This window comes from Sinocyclocheilus rhinocerous, unplaced genomic scaffold, assembly GCF_001515625.1.
Source record: "Sinocyclocheilus rhinocerous isolate Xijiao unplaced genomic scaffold, SAMN03320098_v1.1 scaffold743, whole genome shotgun sequence".
Lineage (NCBI taxonomy): Eukaryota > Metazoa > Chordata > Actinopteri > Cypriniformes > Cyprinidae > Sinocyclocheilus > Sinocyclocheilus rhinocerous.
In genome coordinates, this window is record NW_015642817.1 from 177,639 (window position 1) to 198,713 (window position 21,075).

Consider the following 21,075-nt stretch of genomic DNA (forward strand, 5'->3'; position numbering starts at 1 on the left):
TAACACAAATAAAATAAATATCTTCATATAAACAAAATAAGGCTTTGCCTCTGCTCTTTCCATTTAAAATTAGAGGCTAACACTGCATTTTAATCATGATCGAAACAAAGATGCTGCATACATGCAACATGAGCAGTTTTTAATCTACATTAGATTGTATAATTTCGAAATTTGAAGCAAAAACAGAATGGTTTGACTTCAGTTTTGTGAAACTATGCATAAAAAATATCTGCATGAAACAGAAACAGCAGAGCTGAATGAGACACAGATTCACTCTCTGCCAGAACAGCAATGATACAGTGTTTCCTTGGTTTCCGCTGTAAACAAAGCAGCGCTGCACTTATGAAAATTAATATGCATTATACAGAGGCAAGAGGCAAAGAAAAAATACCATCGAAAGACAGTAAGTTCCCCTCAGACATACATTCATATAAACTCCTACCCCTAATTGAATCGCGATTTGTTTAGCATCTCAACTGATTTGAATCGTCACATATTTAAATCGATTTTCAACCGGCTCGCGGTTCATCGTTACATCCCTACCTGCTCATTATAGAAATAAACTGGACACCAGGTATTTCTGTGTATAGCATCATACATGCCTAAATGTTGAACTTCCCTACAAAGAACGTTTGAGGGTCTTTTAATCAAAATCTCACTCATCTGGGCTGCATTTCCCAAAAGCATTCTTTCAGCAGCTAAAAAAAGGCATGTAGCTTGAGTCCAACCTAATTGAACACGTGCATAAATGATTTAACAACAGCACTGGAACAATCCACCATTCCAAGCCTCACTCTACCCAGCTCTGAAATCAAGTGCCTGCTCTATGCGGATGACCTGGTTCTGCTGTCCCCACAGAAGAGCTGCAGCACAGCATGTGCTTTATAGAGCAACACTGCCTGAAATGGGCACTGACAATCTGAAGGAAACCAGAGCTGGTTTTCCTACAGATAAGAAGTCTTATCTCACAGCATCACAAATGATGATCTTAAAATTGACATGGGTTTAATCTAGGTGTTGAAGAACTCAGATGGTGCTTTACATGGGGCCCTATGAAATCTGTTTTATTTTTTTTCCCCAAATTCATTTTTTTCCATTTAAATTTTTCTGGATTCCGTTTTCTTTCTTTCTTCGTTTGCATTTTTCTAGACTCTGTTTTAATGGTTAAATTAAATTAATCAAAAAGCATGTCTAATTAATTAAAATCATGAAACGTACACAATTTAACATCAGTTTATTAAAAGATTAACAAAAATTACATTTTTATTTCCCTCTAAAATTCACTTTTATTTTTACCCAATTCTGTTTTCCATTCATTTTCTGGATTCCATTTTAATGGTTTTATTAAATGTTAAGGTAACACTTTACAATAAGGTTCCATTAGTTAATGTTAGTTCATGCATTAACTAACATGAACAAATAATGAACAATACATTTAAAACCTGTAAGACAAACCTGAAAAAGGTTGACCGTTTAAATGACCATCCTGACATTCCCAGGAGAGATTCTCCAAAACTTGTGGGAAGAAGTGAGGCGTACAGCTGTTTATAATTTTAGGGTTTGGATTGGGGGAATTTATATGAGACAGGTAAAGAATAAATCCAGCTCTGAACTCACATTCTCTGTGGTTCCAGTGATCACATGAAGACCGTCGTATGTGGACTTGATGTACATGCCCTAAAAAGAGCAAAAGAGGCTGTTGTCAATCATAAAATCAATCAATCATAGTGCATCACAGCTAGATTTATACAGATTTTTCAAACGGTGCTGAAGCGTATCCTTTCTGTCACTAAATGGAACTGCAGAAACAAGGATTGTTTTCAAACAGCTTTCTCATTCTTGCTATTGGTCACACAGACAGACAGTCCCATGTATTCGGAAATATTGTAATTACTAATTCTGAGCACATGAATGACCAAGTCATATTTACAATTGTGAGACTCTGAATTCTAGATGATACAATGTACAAAACAGCTCATAGATAAGTGCAAACTTAATCAATCAACTTACAGTGTTTGCTTTTTTGAAAAATAAAAATTGTTAAGTACCAAATATATTTATGCACCACATATTTTCATTATTTTGAATTCAGATGTAGTTATTTGGGTACTTGGGTATTTAGGCTACTTTCATGTTATGTTTTTCAACATGCCATAATAACGAATGCACGACACTTTAAGACAGCATTTTTCTACAAATAGTTGTCTTATAGTTGTCTCTGAATGTATAACTCTGCATGTGCATTCTCATATTTCTGTTGATTATGGAAGGGATATTGCCATTGTTTACTCACCAGGCCCTCGCTAGGCATAACGTTCGTCAGATGGACAACCTCTAGGTGGGCAGACTGTGACACCAACGAATCGGACGACAATGAAATAATGTGCTCACAGATACCTGATAGAGTCTTGCACTGCAAAGAGAGATAAAGACAGAAAGACAATAAGAGAGAGACAGACAGTGTTGTCAGTCCATGTTTGCGGTTCTACAGTAAATCTCTCAGTCTAATTATAGCTGTTGAACTGGAAAGGAACAGTGCGACATTTCGAACCGTTCACATGAAAGGCATTCAGCGTCATGAAATGTACCCATAATGTATAATGAATCAACGTTATTAAGTCATATGCTATATATAGATTTATTCATGCTATATTCTTTCTTTCATCTTTTTCTCTCTATTTGTCTCCATCCATCTATTCCTCCCTCCCTCTCTTTCTGTTCTACAGGCAGTGATCCTGAAGGGAGAAAAAAATCACAATCTGCATTATTCAAGATATCCAACCTTAGGCTAAACAGGCATAACAGCTTTTTGCTTCCGAGCAGGCTAGATACATGTGACTCCACAATCACGTTTTACTTGAAATATACTTTTAAAGGGGTCATATGATGCGATTTCAAGTTTTCCTTTCTCTTTGGAGTGTTACAAGCTGATTGTGCATAGATAAGATCCCTGAAGTTGCAAAGACTAAAGTCTCAAAACCAAAGAGATATTCTTTATCAAAGTTAAGACTCTGCCACGCCCCCCTAAAACGGCTCATTCTAACACGCCCCCACATATCTACATCACCATGTGGAAATATTTGCATAATGCGCCCAAATGATCACGCAAAGAAAGAAGGCGTGGTTTCACTAACCACAATTAGTGTTGAAGCAGCATGTCAGGGAGACGCTGTGTGTTTCAGTGCCAAAGCAAAAGCACTTTATTTGGCCTTACGAATTTGAAAAATAATGTGTTTTTTGAACATTAAAGCATGTCAACATATTCTGTTACACCAAATACACAAAATAATGATCTTTAAAAAAGCATCATATGACCCCTTTAAAGGCTGTGTGTGAGTGTGTGCTTCTTCACTATACTTGTCAAAGACTTCACAACTACTGTATAGTAAAAGTATATGATAAAATTAAGTCTTATAACCAGCCTGTAGGGATAGAGGATGTTCCTCACTTGTAAAAAAGCTTTTATAAAGTGGCCAAATAATGTCTGCGTTAACGTCTTAAAGGACATTTTCTTTACCTAGAAAGGTGGTTGCACCTTAAAAGCAGGATTTAGGCATTTTCACAAATCAAACAATACACAGCTAAAAAAAAAATCAAGCAAATGGTTTAACAAAAATGTGACTTTCCCTTTGGTTTTCCATATGGCTTTCATTTTATTGCATTACTGAGTCAAAGTAATTGCCTGTGGTAATCGAAATTAGATGCTCTCAATACAGTTAATCGGGAGTGAACTTAAGTACTGTGTGTGGCTTAAGAAACACTCACCACATGTAGAATCTTATTCTCAGTTTCATACACTGTGCAATCCTGAGAGGAAAAGAGAAACACGTACATTAAAATAATAATAAATGACTGTGCTGTTTGTGTGTGTTGAATACCAAAACACTCACACACCCACACACACACACACACACACCTGCTGTACTATGGTGGTTAGCTCTAGACAGAGCTGAACAATGTTGTTCTTCAGCACTGAGTACTCAGAAACACTGACAAATGGAGACCTGCAAACAAAGCAAAACACATACACGAAGAGATGAACACAAACAACTCTCCATACCAATCAACAAGACTTACATTTTTCTTCTTTTCACATTTTAAACATGACCTGACCCAGGCTGGACTCAAAACCTATGTTTCTGGATAGTTTCCATTCTACAAGCAAAAAATTAAATTAGTTTGCTTTCCGTCCGTTATTTTGGGCAGCTTATCCAGGCTGTTTGACTCGCTTTTGATTCAGTTCCATCAAGTGTGATTTCAGTCCCATTCAATTCTATGATATTATATGACTCTGTTCAGCCCAGGTGAGTTCATGCCCTGTTTAGATCTGTTTAAGTACCTGTCCAGCCAGGCTAGTAGATTTTTAGCTGCTCCGATGAGGTCAACGACTGAAGTCAGGAAGTCGTTGGGAAGGCGTCGCGACACCCGTCCGTCATAATGGCCCCCGCGGCGGCGGCCCGTGATGAAGTTCTGCAGATTCTTAGCAGATGCATTGAGTTTGTGTGACAAAGTCCGCAAATTCTCAGTCTCTAGACCATAGTTCTGCAACAGGAGAAAAAAAAATGGTTGAGGTATTTATACTACCATTCGAAAGTTTGAAGTCTGTAACATTTTTTTGTATTTTATTTAGCAAGCATGCATTAAATTGAGCAAAAGTGACAGTAAAGACTTCTGCGCTGTTACAAAAGATTTATATTTCAAATAAATGCTTTTCAGGGCTTTCTGTTGATCAAAGAATGCTGAAAATAAAGAATATATAAACGGACTGAAAGTGATAATAAGAAATGTTTCTTAAACGCACCAAATCAGCATATTAGAATGATTTCTGAAAGATCATGTGACACTGAAGACTGGAGTAATGGCTGATAAATATTGCCGTCACAGAAATAAATTACATTTCAAAATATATTTAAATAGAAAGCTGTTATTTGAAATTGTAACAATATTTCACAATATTACTTAACTTATACTGTCATATTTTGTGCAGAATTGTGTTCATTGTCTTTTGGCAATGTTGGAGGTGGAGATTGTGCACCTTAAAAAGTGTGTTTCCTGTTGTAATTGCAATAGTTAAATAACTGGATTCTCTTAAGTGTGTTTTTAAAATGTTCTAATGAAGGATTTGTGCAATTGAGAAATATAATTTTCTCTTTCACTTATGTTGTTATAATAAAATATAACTGTTTGTGCAGAATTTTGGGGGGGGCGCTCGAAGGGGGTCTCGCCCAGGGTGTAATTCAATGTAGAACCGCCACTGACTCTTGTTTTAAAGAAGGTTTAATGCAACATTTATGAGGAGAAAAAGACTTCGAGATGGTGCTTCAGAGGGCAGCTGTTGTGTGTTGCTTTACTTCCACTTTTGTTTTGTTTTTTAATTCTGTTCACCTCACGATACCCAATAACATATTCCAGCGAGGTTCTATAATGCATTTTTTATTTTCTATTGTGTAGACTGCTGAAAAATTAAGTAGAATTTTCACGCTGAATTTAATTTATGCATTTAATTAACTTTGGATGTGCCTCACATGGTCTGTGTCACTGCGTGGTAATATCAGGGATGCTGAAATATTTCTGTTGGGTCTTGTGAGGTATGCACTTTTTTCAAATATTATTTTCTTTTAAAGGGGTCATATGATGCGATTTCAAGTTTTCCTTTCTCTTTGGAGTGTTACAAGCTGATTGTGCGAAAGCTGTTATTTGAAATTGTAACAATATTTCACAATATTACTATTTTTTTTTCTCTATTTTGCCTTGGTGAGCATAAAAAGATTCTTAGATAACATTAAAAAAATATTACAGACCCCAAACTTTAGTGTATGTAGTGTTTGACAAAGACATTTTAAAATGTTCTTTTCACTACAAATTCCAATATCAGTTTTGTCGAAGATGGTCCAAGTTAGTAAACCGAAGCACAGAAGTCAATCGTATGGCTGATTTTGTCATTGAGACACTGTGTAAGTGTAAGCAGAAGAAAACCCCATCAAGCTGCATTCTCACAGCATGTACAGAGAGGGTCATCACTACACACTAACAAAGTTACTCAGAAATAAAAGACTGCCTACACTGTGAAATGAAATAAAGCACACAATCAAGTCTCCATTCATATCTGGCAAAGGCATTACTCGGAATAAATGTCATTTTCTCAGAACTGCTGCTTGGAGACCGTGGAACTGCAAAACCCATCATTTCTGTGAATCGAACGGCTGAATAGTTCAATCATTGGACCATTCTGATTCACAACTGACTCTTTCAAAGCTTTTAGTGGCAAGCAGAAGATTTTCTCATGTTTCTTTGGGGTTTGTTTATAGTATTAATCAGCTGGACCCAACAACTCTCATTTATAGACAGGAGGGGTTTTCTGACTCTGGAATTTAAAAAAAAAAAATTTTTGGTACCTGCAGCCGTGACTGTTGTTCTCTTATCTAAGCGCCACAATCGCTGCATAAATTAGAGCCGCAAGGAATTAGTGGGCTAAAGTCAGTCACACCTCGACTTTCTTCCAAATAACGCACATTTCATTCATAATATAAATACAAGCCTATAGTTCCTGCACATTTTTGTTTTTCTGAATTGTGTGAAATGGCTAATAAAAATAGGTAATACAAAACGATTATGTGGTCACCAAGGTGAATTGGTTTAGTCTTGACTGGTTTTAGTTTTAGTTTGTGTTTTCTGTTCTTAGTGCAATAGTGTAATAATTAGATTCTCTTTAGTGTGTTTTCACATTTGTGTGATGAAGGATGCTTGCTATGCTTATACAACAATAATTCGGTTTTAACTCAACAAACACGAGATCTAATTTCACCATAATATTGTGCTTTGCAACAAAACTGTTACAAGTTCAGTTATTATTTATTTCCATCAGTTGGGTTAACTTTAGGCCCTGTAATTAGCCAACGGAATTTTCAAATCTGTGTCACTATAATTTAAATCGGACTACTTTTCAAATTGTATTTCATAAACCAACGTTATGTCAAAACGTTATGGGGTTTCAAATCAAAAAATGACTTTCTGTACACCAAATACACAAAATAATGATCTTTAAAAAAGCATCATATGACCCCTTTAAAGCCACAACCCTCATTTTAGCTAAGTGGTTGACAGACTGGTGACTCTAATGTATAAGATACCATTTTAACGGCGTTGATAGCCTTGTGGCCGCAGCGCACTGAAATACAGCACCATCACGCTACGGGCGTCCTGAGTTTGAATCCCGAATCGAGGACCTTTCCCGATCCCATCCCCTATCTCTCTACCACTTCACTTCCTGTCACTTCTGATCTGTCCTGTCATAATAAAGGCAAAAATGCCAAAAATAAATCTTTAAAAAAGATACCATTTTAAATTGATATTGTATATTTTTTCAAATGTATCATTTTTGTTATAATATCATTATTAATTTTATATTTCTATATTTAATATATTTACTTTAAATTGAAGTCTGTAGAAACAGGCATTTCAATGTCAAGTGGTGTTTTTATTGTTTACTACTATTAAAAATTAGTAAAAGTTGTTTTCATTCATTTAAATTAAGATAAAAAATATAACATTTGGATAAAATTAAAATAAAAAATATACAAGACAAAAATGTTCAAGTTGTTTAAGTTAACATACTAAAATTACTGACTAAAATCTAAATATAATAAATAAAAATTAAATATAAATTAAAATGAACTAAATTAAAAACGAATAAAATGTCAAAATAAACTAATATTAGTTTATAAAAAAATAAACTAAGATGAAAATGAAAAATAAACTAATTCAAAATAAGTCATCGGTTTATGTTTTTGTAAACTATTTCAAAAACTTTTGAAAAATTCGCTGTCGTCTTTGATCAGATCTCCAATTGTTTTGGACCCCATTTACATTTATTGCTGTCCACTTCTTATTGTTTAACCCCAAACGGCTCTTTACTAAAAAACCTGTATTCTTCTTCTGAGATGAATTTGCATGAACATCTGTGAGGATGTTAACTAGTTCGATTTAACTCCTCCTCTCTCTCTCTCACTCTCTCTATGATGCATGAATTCCTCCCACGGCCAATCAAAACCAAAAACACATCTTCCCTTCCCTCCACACACTCTCTCCTCTTTTTGTGTACTAGTTGGGAGATCCCCGCTGGGTGCTAATCATTCAGTGTTAAGTGGAGTTTGATTAAAATGTCTGTTGTGTCATTAATACAAAACAAACACATCATTATCACAGCCAGTCTCTTTTACACACACACACACACACACACCAGTGCGCAGAGTAAGTCCACAGCCTCCAGAATGAGCTCCTGGTGTCCAATGCGGGTCACGCCAAGCTCTTCCAGCTCCTGATGGGTGATGTGAAGCAGCTGCTCTCCGGTTATCTGCTCTCTCTCAAACGTCCTCATATACTGCAGCAAACAGTCGTCCAACCCTGAGAGAGAGAAAAGTGCAACACAACCATGTGATCAATTCATTTATGTCATGTAATAAACTTAAAACGTGACCCAGTGTAATGGCGCTTCTCTCTATACAGAGAGCTGTCATTAAGATGATTAATACACAACGCTCACACACACACACACACACCACACGCAACGCGCAAACACAACGTAAACCTGCCAGTGATGTCAAGTGGCTAATTCCTGTAACAGTTTGTGCTTTATCCTAAAAAAAGACGATAAACCACTTAGTGATTAGAGACACGTCTCTCAGAACGAGACACACACCTGCATTTCTCTCACACACACACACGTTCTCTGGCTGAGAGACTCTTCAGATGGAACATTCAGAACTCGCGGATACACACACGCTCTGTCCTTCAGAACCAGCTCTGTGGTCTCAAATACACACACAAGATAACCTGTGTGTTAGTTTCCTGACGTGTGTGTGTGTGTGTGTGTGTGTAGGATGTCCTTCAGCTAAACAGACTTTCTCTCGTGCTCATTCTCTTCATTCTCTCGTTCTGCTCCAGCTATACGGGCTGCTTGGCAACCGTTGCTTAGAGACGGGGAGGTAAGCCTGCACAGGGAATGATAAAGGCCTCCATTTCCTACAGTCCTACACACACATACACACGTCCATACTGGAAAGGCGCACGCATACATACACTGCAACCATAGACGTGCATTTCACACACAAGATGTTTTAACAGCTAAAGGAGATTTTTGCACTTGTAACATCCAACAGAATTGCGAATATGATGAGTCTGCACACGGTTTCTTGAACGCTCCCCCTGTATGCCATTGAACAGACCATTAGGAGGGAATGGCTTACAGTGGTGGCCAAAATTATTAGAACAGCAGTATTTTCACCAGCTGAAAAATGGTTTTAAGTCAGTTATTTGTATCTTTTGCTGTGGTGTGTCAGTAGGAAATATCAGTTTACATTTCCAAACATTCATTTTGACATTAATTGTAATAATCCAGTGAGATTTGTCTGACAACAGCTCTTGAACAGTAGGTCTCTTGAAGCATCTTGGAGACATTGCCACAGTTCTTCTAGATTTAGTCTGTCTCAGTTTGTTCTGTTTCTTCATGTCATTCCAGACAGACTGCATGATGATCAGATCTCTGTGTGGAGCACTGGCTGTTGTCAGACAAAAATCTCACTGGATTATTACAATTAATGGCAAAATTAATGTTTGGAAATGCAAACTGATATTTCCTACAGCAAAAGATAGAAATAACTGACCATTTTTTAGCTGGTGAAAATACTAGTGTTCTAATAATTTTGGCCACCATTGTATTTCTAAACTAGGTTTCATAAAAATAAAAATGAAATATTTAAATATATATTTATATTGCATATTTGCCCTAGTAAAAAAGTAATAAATTAAAAAAAAATAAAAAAACTTTATTTCGTACTAGGTATAGTTCAAATCTCTTTACTGACATATCGCTCGAGACTAATTTATATAAAAATTATATTACTTTATTTGCAGTTGTCACGAATCCAGTCTGTGGCCTTCCGGCCGATTGCCACCAGAGGTCGCTCTCACACCACACAGACTGCTACACATCACCCTGGACTGCATTTCCCATCATCCATTGCACTGATTACACACACACACACACAGCTGCATCCAATGAGACACGCTTTATGAGCCATGGACTTCCTCTCTTTCAAGGCCGAGTATTGTTTGTGTTTATCGCTCTCCTAGTGGTAGCACGGAGCCAGTTTCCTATCTGAAGTTTTGTCTAGTTCCTAGTTCTAGTCTTAGTTCATAGTTTAGTCTAGTCTTGTCTTGTGATTGCATGTTACCTGATTATCTGCCTGTCTTGGATTTATCTCGTCTTGTCATTTGGACTATGTTTGCACCTTGCCTGGACTACAGCTCGTGTTATCAGATTACCCCTCTTGTCAAGCCCTCTGGATACTGTTAGCCGTTGATCGACCACGCCTGTTTTTGGATTACTCTTTTGTCTCGCCTGTGCCATACCCGTTTGCCATTGTCAGAACCTTGCCTGTTTTTTGACCATGTTTAAGAATAAAGCTTTGCATATGGATCCGTACGCCTCTCGTCTCGTCGGCTCGTAGTATACTAAAAGTACAATTACAGGGTATTTTTAACTATGTAAATATGTAAATGTATTTTAAGTATATACTTAGCATTAAATCAATGTATTTCAAATACATTTTAGTATATTCATTTTTACTAGGGTTTATATATTTTTTAAAATATTATATAAAATAATATTTAATATTACTAAATCAATCAGATTTCACCAGCCAAATGTGCACTGGGGAAAAAAATGTGTTAGTAAATTTCACAAATAATTATAAAGAAGCAGCAAGTAACACATTGAATTAAACAAGAAATTTTGAAGTAGAAAGACTCAAACTGTATTTTCTCGTAAACCAAACACAGCAGTCGTTTTATTTAAATCTTTGAAAAATCAGTTGTTACAGTGATTTTTAAGCGTTAGATCAGGTAGAAATAGCTCACAGATGTATAAACTGCCCATTTTCACCTTTTTCCAGTGTCATTGTCTCTGCATATTAAGCTGGAACTGGAGAGAGTACTTCATCATAGAAAAAATGCTAATTATCATGCATAATTACATTCAGTTCTCTGTGAGTATAGCCTCCTTTAAGAAACACACACACACAATCTCTTCAAGTCCACTCTTCTGGTTTACAGCCCACCATCTCACATCTGCGCTAACACATTACTCTACGCTGATCTAAGAACAGCTGACAAAGGGAAAATGTATCAGGTCCCTCCCACTGAGAGAGGTGAGTCATCGTGAGGAAACCCCTTCGAAAATGATCAAATGCTCACAAACATCCAATCATTCCAAGGCCAGCTTCTGCTGTTTCAGCTTCTGATACACCCCACTGTGGACACCGGACATCTTGGGATCATTTTTTTAAATCTGTTCACCACCTGTATTTAAACTTCTTTGATCATCCCAGTGAGCGCACATGACATGTCATTAATGTTGACTCTCTAGTCTTTTCTTTCATGATATCACCAAAACGATCTACAACCGTTACCACACACTGCCAGCAGCTACACTTAGATTCTCTATTACACAGTAAAGACAATTATAATGTTACAAAAGTTTTCTACTTTAAATAAATGTTATTTTGAATGTTCTATTCATCAAAGAATCCAGAAAATAATACATTACAGTTTTCACACAAATATTAATCAGCACAACCGTTTTCAACTGTGGTGGTGATAGTAAGAAATGTTTCTTGAGCGCCATTATGAGCATATTTGAAGGATTACCTAATACAGAAGACATCATGTAATAATCATGTAACAAAAATTCAGCTTTGCCATTACAGGAATAAATGGTCTTTTAAAATATATTAATCTGTTCTTATAAATTTAGTAATATTTCTCAATAGTACTGTTTTTACTGTATTTTTGATCAAGTAAATGCAGTCTTGGTATAAGAGACTGCTTTCAAAAACAAAAAATCTATACTATTGAACTATACTATTTTACTATAACTATACTATACTATTTTAACTATACTAAACTATTGAACAATAGATTTTGTGTATATGTATATTTTTATATATTATTTTATATATGTATTTTAGGCTGATTTCATCAGGAACAAAAGTTAAATTGCATGTCTTTACAGTCACGCTGCTTAGATGCAGTTTGAATACTGCCCTGTTTATATGGGCACCAACAGGCCTGTATATAATGTGAGAGCAGAAGGCATTTTTAACATATGTGAAATACTCACCTACTGTTTGCAAATAGACGTCTGTCTGACTTCATGCAAATTACACACACACAAACCCAGCACATCTAATTTAATTCAGTTTATTGCTGTAGTTTAGTTTGTGTTCAGTAGATTTTGGTATTTGAATTTCCCATGTAAATTAAATTTTATGATTTTATTTTTTATTTCTTTCAAAAAAATTTTTTTTAAATTTCTTAACAAACTTAATTTAGCCGCGTCAAACTGAAACTCAGCAGAAAGCACTGTGACAGGTTGAAATCCTAAATCGCCCCTGGCCAGACATTTAAAAACTTAAGAAATTGCTGGTGAGGACTATGTATGTGTGGTGGAGAATAATTTTAGATACATTTTATTTTGGTTCATGAAAGGTGATCCACCATTTGAAATGATTTTAAATGAATGCCCGGAGTGTTCTGTATTAGTGAGAGAACCTGACTTTGAGAGCTTCAGGAAGAGCAGGTAATGAGTAATAAAACGCTCAGTTCAGATAAGGTTAGGAAGAGCAGAGCACTTTCCCCACCAATGCAGTCAATTTGTTTTGGGTTTATTAAACTGAAGGCATTCATCAAATAAGTTATTTTGCAGTGCTTGAAACAGCACAGAAGAGAATGTTTAAATGGAGTTCATCTTCTAAACTGGCCTGACCTCTTTGGTTTTGAGTTCACTTTTATGATGTCCCCTTTAGACAGCCAGTCTTGTCTATTTAGAACGTACGTTTTTAGAAATCCAGTCTGTATTAAGAACAACTGTGTTCTTAAAAATCCCATGAAAAGGCTTGACGAGTAAAGTGTTATTTCATATTCAGCCTTCCTGTAGCTCATAGTAGAACACAGTGGTAGCAACGCCAAGGTCAAGGGTTTGATTTCCAGGGAAAGCAAGAAATGATCAAATGTGTACCTTGAATGCAATATGTAAGTCGCTTTTTGGATAAAAGTGTCTGCCAGTTGTATAAATTGGCTAAGGGTCTATATGTAAAACCACAAGTTATTTTGTGTTGGAGACGAAGGCACGACGAAGATTATAACAAATACTTTTAATGGTAATCCACACAAAGAAGAGGGTCTAACACACAGGGTAACATCAACAATACTGGACCAAGGAAGACATGACAGACTACACTTTAAATACGGGAGCAAATGAAGATAATTAATGACACACACCTGAACTAAATGACACAATCAAACATGAGGGAAACTAGGTCACACAGAGCACATGAGGGATGAAAACAGAAGAAAAGTCCAATGGGGTGTGACAATATATATATGTGTGTGTGTGTGTGTTCAGATAAGGTTAGGAAGAGCAGAGCACTTTCCCCACCAATGCAGTCAATTTGTTTTGGGTTTATTAAACTGAAGGCATTCATCAAATAAGTTATTTTGCAGTGCTTGAAACAGCACAGAAGAGAATGTTTAAATGGAGTTCATCTTCTAAACTGGCCTGACCTCTTTGGTTTTGAGTTCACTTTTATGATGTCCCCTTTAGACAGCCAGTCTTGTCTATTTAGAACGTACGTTTTTAGAAATCCAGTCTGTATTAAGAACAACTGTGTTCTTAAAAATCCCATGAAAAGGCTTGACGAGTAAAGTGTTATTTCATATTCAGCCTTCCTGTAGCTCATAGTAGAACACAGTGGTAGCAACGCCAAGGTCAAGGGTTTGATTTCCAGGGAAAGCAAGAAATGATCAAATGTGTACCTTGAATGCAATATGTAAGTCACTTTGAATAAAAGCATCTGCTGAATAGATATGATCATTTCCTAGTGAAACAGCATGTTCTAATGTGATATTTTAAAGAGTGCATGATTTTTTTTCTTTCAAATACATGAATAAAAAATATATATTCAGGGCAGACAGAGAGTTCAGACGAAGGCGGGAGAACAGGGGGCATGTCTGCATATATATCCAAAAAACAGTCAACTGAGCTTAGCTCACCCTCAGCCATGGTGCAGTGGGCGGAGCTTCCCTCCACGCTCTCCTCCGTGGCGAGCACTGTAGCCGGCTCTCGCACCTGGTCTGATGTCGATTGAGGCTCTGGCTCCGAGGCAATCCTCAGCTCTGTCGCTCCACTTGGCGATGACTTGTCGGTCACGGCGGGCTCTGGTTCTCCGTCAGCGGTGGGCTCAGGCTCTTGCTCCGCACAGCGGGGTGATGGTGGGCTGTGCTCTGGGTCTGGCTGTGCTCTGGATCAGGGGTAGACGCTCTCCAGACACCGGATGATTGCCTCCCTCCAGCACAGTCCGGTGGTGTCTGGGAGGTCGACGGGCCAATGGTGATTAGCCCCGATCCAGAACAGTGAGTTCAGTGTCGCGTCGTCGAAAGCTGTTAAAAGGGCGAGCTGGCTGAACTCAACAGCATAGTCCAAAAGGGGAAGGTCTTGACAGTATAGGGCGATGAATAGGTTGGCGATATCCATAACTAAAAATAAAACTGACAAAAATGGAAAACAAAACGAGGGGGAGACGCCGCTTACTTATTTTTGTGGTCACGATACTGCTGTTAGGGAGATGAAGGCACGATGAAGATTATAACAACAAATACTTTTAATGGTAATCCACAAGAAGAAGAGGGTCTAACACACAGGGTAACATCAACAATACCGGACCAAGGAAGACATGACAGACTACACTTTAAATACGGGAGCAAATGAAGATAATTAATGACACACACCTGAACTAAATGACACAATCAAACATGAGGGAAACTAGGTCACACAGAGCACATGAGGGATGAAAACAGAAGAAAAGTCCAATGGGGTGTGACAATATATATATGTGTGTGTGTGTGTGTGTGTTTTTAATGCAATGTCTTATGTCTTAATTCTTGGCAGTCCGATTAAATACTGAGTTGAGTCATTATTTCTTCTGATATATTTATTACACAGCAAATTAAAGGTAAAGTTGAACACTTTCTATTACAGGATACAGTATTCAGGGCAGTGAGCTCTATTGTATAACGCACATTTTGGCAAATGTATTACAGCTCATCTGGGATTTCCATGCTTACAGAAAATGTGCATGCTATATACTGCAGACACAGTGAAAGTAGTGTGATAGCAGTTTTTCTGAAGAGGCAAAGTAAAGGGGTAATTCACCACTGACAAGATGGGCTTTTAGCATAACTTAAATTGGACTAGAGAAAACAGAGCTATGGCATTATCTTTTGCAAGGATACAAAAATGTGGAAGTATGATCTGTAGTTTTCTGTTATCTGGCAAACTTTTGCTGACAAATTAATGGATATCTCTGTGCAGGTAACAAGCCTGTTACAAAATAAAAGTTACGATTTAAACACCTGACCAAGTCCCTGGTGTATTGTTATTTAACCCTAAAATATGAAGAGATAGAAACAAGTTGAATAGGTTTGCAAATGAAATGCCTAGGTCTCTGGAAAGATTTTATTAGATGAAACAGGTGCACCACTAGGGCTTATGGAGTGTGCACTCAATTTGTTAAAAGAGAACAGTGGAGATAAATGCTCTGATAAGCGACAGTAGAGTAGCAGTAACAATGAACTCTGGGAAGAACCACTGCAGACAGATCATCTCCAAATAATACGTTGACAATGTTTTTTTTCTGTTAAACTAAACACTTATCATAACTACAATGAATATTTAATGCAACCTTAAGGAATAACCTCAACAAAAAAATCACTGAACTGCTGAACCAAATGCAGAGCCACAGTCCTAACTGTCATCTTGGGCTTTAAGATCCTATCATATGTCAACCTGCATGATGATTTCTCAAATGTAAGCTGTAAAGGTCAAAACTGGGCACTCAGCAGAGTTTTATATTACAAGATGTCTGTAATGTTAGAGGAGGCAGATTATCCCTACAGACATCATCAGCACATGCCACATCTCTGCACCAATGCAAGTTTTTTTTATTGGCATTCTACCAAGGGCAAAAAACGAAGAATGAAATATACACATAACAGAAATATGGCAATGGCAGCTAGCCAAAAACTGGAAATAATAAATACAATTTAGGAGAAAAACAGTACATAATAAACACAAAAAAGCAAACCAGTCACGCTGACAGATATTTGATTGTGCAGAATCTTAAACAAATTTGATGCAAAGTTTGAAAATAGCAAGCATGCATGCTGGCAAACTGACCCTGGACCAGGTGCTCTGAGGTCTGACAAACTCTTTGTCAGCAGTAATTGTGAAAATTATGCATAAGCAGCTACTTTACAGTTGCACCTGAGACACTGAACCGAGTTCCTGAAGATGGAAACCGTCCTGCACAACTGGCCGTGAAACCTAGTTACCTAAAATGCAGAACTAATCGGTGATCATGCACTGCTTTTCAACAGCATATTTTACATTTTAGGCTATTTTATTTAGTTTGTGAGTTTGAAGTCTGTCAAGAAGTTATCTTTCATTTGAGATATCCTCACAGGTTTGCACACAAAATCAACAGTGTAGACAGATTCACGAACAAATGACTCTTATGAACCAGTCCTTTTCTATTAATCAAAAACATACAGCACGATCATGGTAGTCTGATTCACAAATAATTGCCTCTTAACAGCCGTCTCTTTTCAGTGAACTAAAAACATACAGCCTGACCATGGTAACCCGATTCACAAACAAATTATTCTTTATGAGCTGGTTCTCTTTAGTGAATCATAAACAAACAGCATGATCAGTGTAATCTGATTTATGAACATATGACTCTTATCAGCCACGTCTTAAAGGGGTCATATGATGCGATTTCCTTTCTCTTTGAAGTGTTACAAGCTCTTGGTGCATAAAGAAGATCTGTAAAGTTGCAAAGACTAAAGTCTCAAATCCAAAGAGATATTCTTTATAAAAGTTAAGAGTCAACCACGCCTACCTAAAACGGCTCGTTCTAACACGCCCCCACATGTCTACGTCAAAATAGGGGCGAGGCCCTTTTGGGGTAGGGGCGTGTTTGTTTTGATGATTTCAAATGTCAACATTGGCTACCAGAAATCGCTTACCCCACCTTTAAGACGGGATTTATTGAATCCTGCGAATCCTTCGCTGAATATAAACATTTTGTATGTAAGATTCTAAAGGAAACACTGATTCATTGATTACATGAACTTACATGCCAGTAATACCAATAATAGCAAAGAAAGAGAAAATGACCCATCTATGGCCTGAGAGCCATATAACGGGCTACATGCATCTACAAAAAAAATTCATTACAGTAAGGCTGTTTTGGAAATAAAGATCACAAGCATTATTGATTCTCCTGTGTACACTTGTTCATTATTAGATTGGTGGCAAAGGCTATCTGACGTTTGAAATGCTCATTGGGTAGAGATTATGAGCAGCTGAATGTCATATGCACTAATGCCCTTAAACTTCACTTCAGATTACGTCTGATCTCGCTGGTATTTTGGCCCTCTGTCTCTCCACCACAGCTGCTCCATTATGCTCTACTTATAGCATCTGTGTATCATCCATCAGTGTGTCTTTACATGTCATCTGAAGAAGAACATGTCATTGATGGAAAAGGATTTCCAATCAGATATCAATTGTTAAGACTGTGTTGCTTTTAAAATGTCATCAGTGTTTCCTAAACAGGAAAGGCCAAGTCCACATCCCTGAGCTATGAGTGCATGACAAAACCTGCACAGTGTGCATTCCTGTCTGGAAGCAGCATACGGACACTCTCTCTTGCTTTCTTCTGGAGAGTGTGTATGGGGCAGAGGGTTTTGTAAAGCTGCTTTAACCTATTTGCCTTAAAACTAAATAGTATAAATTTTTATGTTCCTAGCATATCATTTTTAATTATTAATAATAAGTGAAGAGTTAATTTGCAAAAAACGATAAACGCCACTTAAAAAAAAATAAAAGAGCTGATTGCCGTGCATTATTCTCCACATATAGCGCGATCTGAACCCTAAACACGTTTTGTCAAAAAAGCCGGTTTTGTCCACTTTCAAGGCATCGCGAGTTCACGTTTTCTGCAGAAGCCGACAAGCGCCCTTGTTGTTTTTGAACAGAAGCCGATAAATCCATTTTAGCGATTAGCGAATCAGCGCGCTCTATTCAGGTCAGGTGACAAGGCTACTTTCACTTTGAAAAGACGTGCTAGCTGAGAGGAGTTTCGTCAAAACTGACTAAAAGTGATCGAGGATGGATAATTTCGACGAACTTGATGAACCTGTGATATGTTCTTCAGGGCGAAAAAGGAAAATAAAATCTGAAAAGTTTTCACGGAACCTTGCAAAAGCAGCGCGTTAATGGTGAGGGAAAAGCTCCGTGTATTGCGTGTAATCACATCCATACAGTTTATGATCACAACAACAACAACAACGTTTGTCAGGCATCTACATTGTCATCTGAGGAGATTACAAAGATTAAACGAGTGTTTTTTTAAACTCTAAAACATGAAATGTGGAGTTAACTGCTAATGCCAAAAAACGACTGTTGGAGTTCTCTGCTTTTGCTATAAAACAAACTTTTAATATGTAAAAAAAAAAATACTTTAAATGAACTTTAATTTAGTAAATTACCTGTATTTGTTTAAGTTATTATTACTTAATCAAAATAACCCAACTGCAGTTTGATTGATATTACTTGGAATGCGCAATAAAAAAAAACGTGATTTCTGGAAAAAAAAAAAACGTTCAATGGAGTTATCGGTTTTTGCAAATGAACTCTTCAAGTATAATTGTGGCTTTCTCAATAATTAGGTAATACTATTTATACTCAAATATATAACAGTATCAATTCCAGTTTTCCTAATACTACCTGAACAGACAGTAGTACATTTTTTGTATGACAGTCATTACTAATACTAATATTGTAATTGAATGAAGTAACCATTCTGACATGTGGTAGTATATGACAAGAAGAAAAATAATTGTTACCAATGAAATAAATGTATATATTCCAGTTTTCCTAGTACTAACTGAATATACAGTAGTACATATTTTTCTGTTCTAATTATGTCTACTTATATTTTAACTGAATTTTAAAAGTAGACATTCTGACTAGTGATTAAAATGATATGACAAGTAAAAAGAAACTGTAACTAGTGAAATGAGAATTGTTACTAACCATTGGGACAGACACTATATAGTCTCTCATAAAAATAAGTACAGATTAAGCTGAAATAGACAATAACTATTAGGATTCTTAATAGTACATAAGAAATAAGTAGGTCAACTAGTACATATACTGTATTTTTTTCTAAATAAAACAAGGATCATTGGAGTTTTTACAAGAAAATAGGCTACTATTTCAATTTTTCTACTTCAAAATGCCACCGTGTCCTTGTTATACATGTTACATGATGTAGGCTATTATTATTATAATAACAATAAATTATCCACAGTTACATGCAAGTAACCTTAAGCCAAACCCTAATCCTAACCCTAACAATATAGTAAGTAAGTGTAGCTAATTAATATTACTCAGTACTTAAATATATAATTACAGTGTAACAAGGACACCTTAAACTAAAGTGTAACCACAATGTGTTACATACTGTTTCTTTGTAATTGTGAAGTTTGCTAGCAATTTCTGAGTGAAAATTGTTTCTACACCATTTTTTAGTTACTAAAACAGAGATAGGTAGCAGTAATATAAAATTCAAGTAAGAAATCTACAGTCTGTTCTCAGTAACAATGGAATAGTTGTTATAGCTCTAGCTTCAAAGCAATAGGCACTATATGTACTGTGAAAAAGTTAATAGATTGTAGTCAAGCACAGGAATCGAAACACTTGCTAGTAAATCTGAAAAAGATACTAATATTAAACCCCATGTATAGTCACATGAACACTGATACAAGTTATTTTAAAGGAATAAATGTTCGCAATGTGGGCACTGTCTTCCACAGATACCGTCATCCCTCTTCTAGTCCCTAGATTAGGCGCATCCGCAGCGCAGCACAGCGCGCGACGGCCTGGTTCTGTCCATGGTGCTAGTTATCATTGCGCGAGGGGGAGATTTATTCACTGAGGCTGGAAGCAGCCTCTCTGTTTCTTTCTCACTGTCACTATCTGCGTGCGCACACATGCACGTATGTGTGTGTGTGTGTGTGTGTGTGTGTGTTTAGGCACTGTATGAAAACGCCATGTCGTCCTTTGTGCCATTATAACCGTTTTGGCTCATCTTTTTGCAAAACAAAACACGCATACCCAGACCACACGCACACCCCCTCTTGCGCGACGCGTGTAGTGCTGTGCGGATCACACACACCATGGTGCGCCGAGCAGAGGCGCAAAATGGCACACAAGCGCGATCAATACATCACTACAAGGCACTCTTCCCGCTCACCCATTCCTATCCCACCGGCTATAGGTCATGCAGAGACACTGCGGGGGGACATTTTTTACCTTTCATCCAGTCCAGCACCTGCTTTGGGTACCATTTGCTGATGGGTTCCATGACGAGCGCCATGGCTGGTGTGCGTTGATTTCCCGGTTGAATTGCGTATGGAACGCGCGGACCATCCGAACCCAGAGAAACAGAACGGAACCGCCGTTAGATCACAGGGGCACATGTGATTCCGTTGCATTGACGGAGCCTCGCTGTTGGATACATCCTCGCGGAGGACTGCGACGGTGAGAGATCCACGCTCGCGTCTCTACCCCGCCCCCCCTCCAGCGCTCTCTCTCTCTCTCTCTTTCTCTCTCTCTCGCTCTCTCTTTCTCCAAAATGTGCACCTGCTTCTCCAGTCTACCGAGTGCAGATGCAGGGGGGGAAATGTGTCTCTCGCCCCCCCTCCCTCCCTTCCGCGCTCGCAACGCTGCAGTATCACATGGGTCAGCGGTTCCGTGAGCGTGGGGACTGTTCGGTGACACTACCGATAAACGCTGAACAGCTCCGCTGGGTCCGATACTGAGCGCGACAAGCAGCCAAGTGCCTTGCAAACGACTACTTGGTATGCGTGCTTGTATGCGTCTCTCTCTTT

The 21,075-nt window shown here is 37.5% G+C and overlaps 1 protein-coding gene across 1 annotated transcript in view; it reads right to left on the bottom strand.

Annotated features, from left to right (window-relative positions):
- Positions 1–20,750, bottom strand: part of LOC107756552 (connector enhancer of kinase suppressor of ras 2-like) — a 38,102-nt gene extending 17,352 nt beyond the window's left edge. The window contains exons 1-7 of the mRNA XM_016573714.1: positions 20,498–20,750; positions 8,240–8,403; positions 4,340–4,542; positions 3,917–4,004; positions 3,766–3,807; positions 2,294–2,413; positions 1,618–1,677 (exon numbers count right to left, since the gene is read on the bottom strand). Of these exons, the coding sequence (XP_016429200.1) occupies positions 1,618–1,677; positions 2,294–2,413; positions 3,766–3,807; positions 3,917–4,004; positions 4,340–4,542; positions 8,240–8,403; positions 20,498–20,561 (741 nt within the window). The 5' untranslated portion in view covers positions 20,562–20,750. The remainder of the gene's footprint in view (positions 1–1,617; positions 1,678–2,293; positions 2,414–3,765; positions 3,808–3,916; positions 4,005–4,339; positions 4,543–8,239; positions 8,404–20,497) is intronic.
- Between the last annotated feature and the right edge of the window lie 325 nt (positions 20,751–21,075).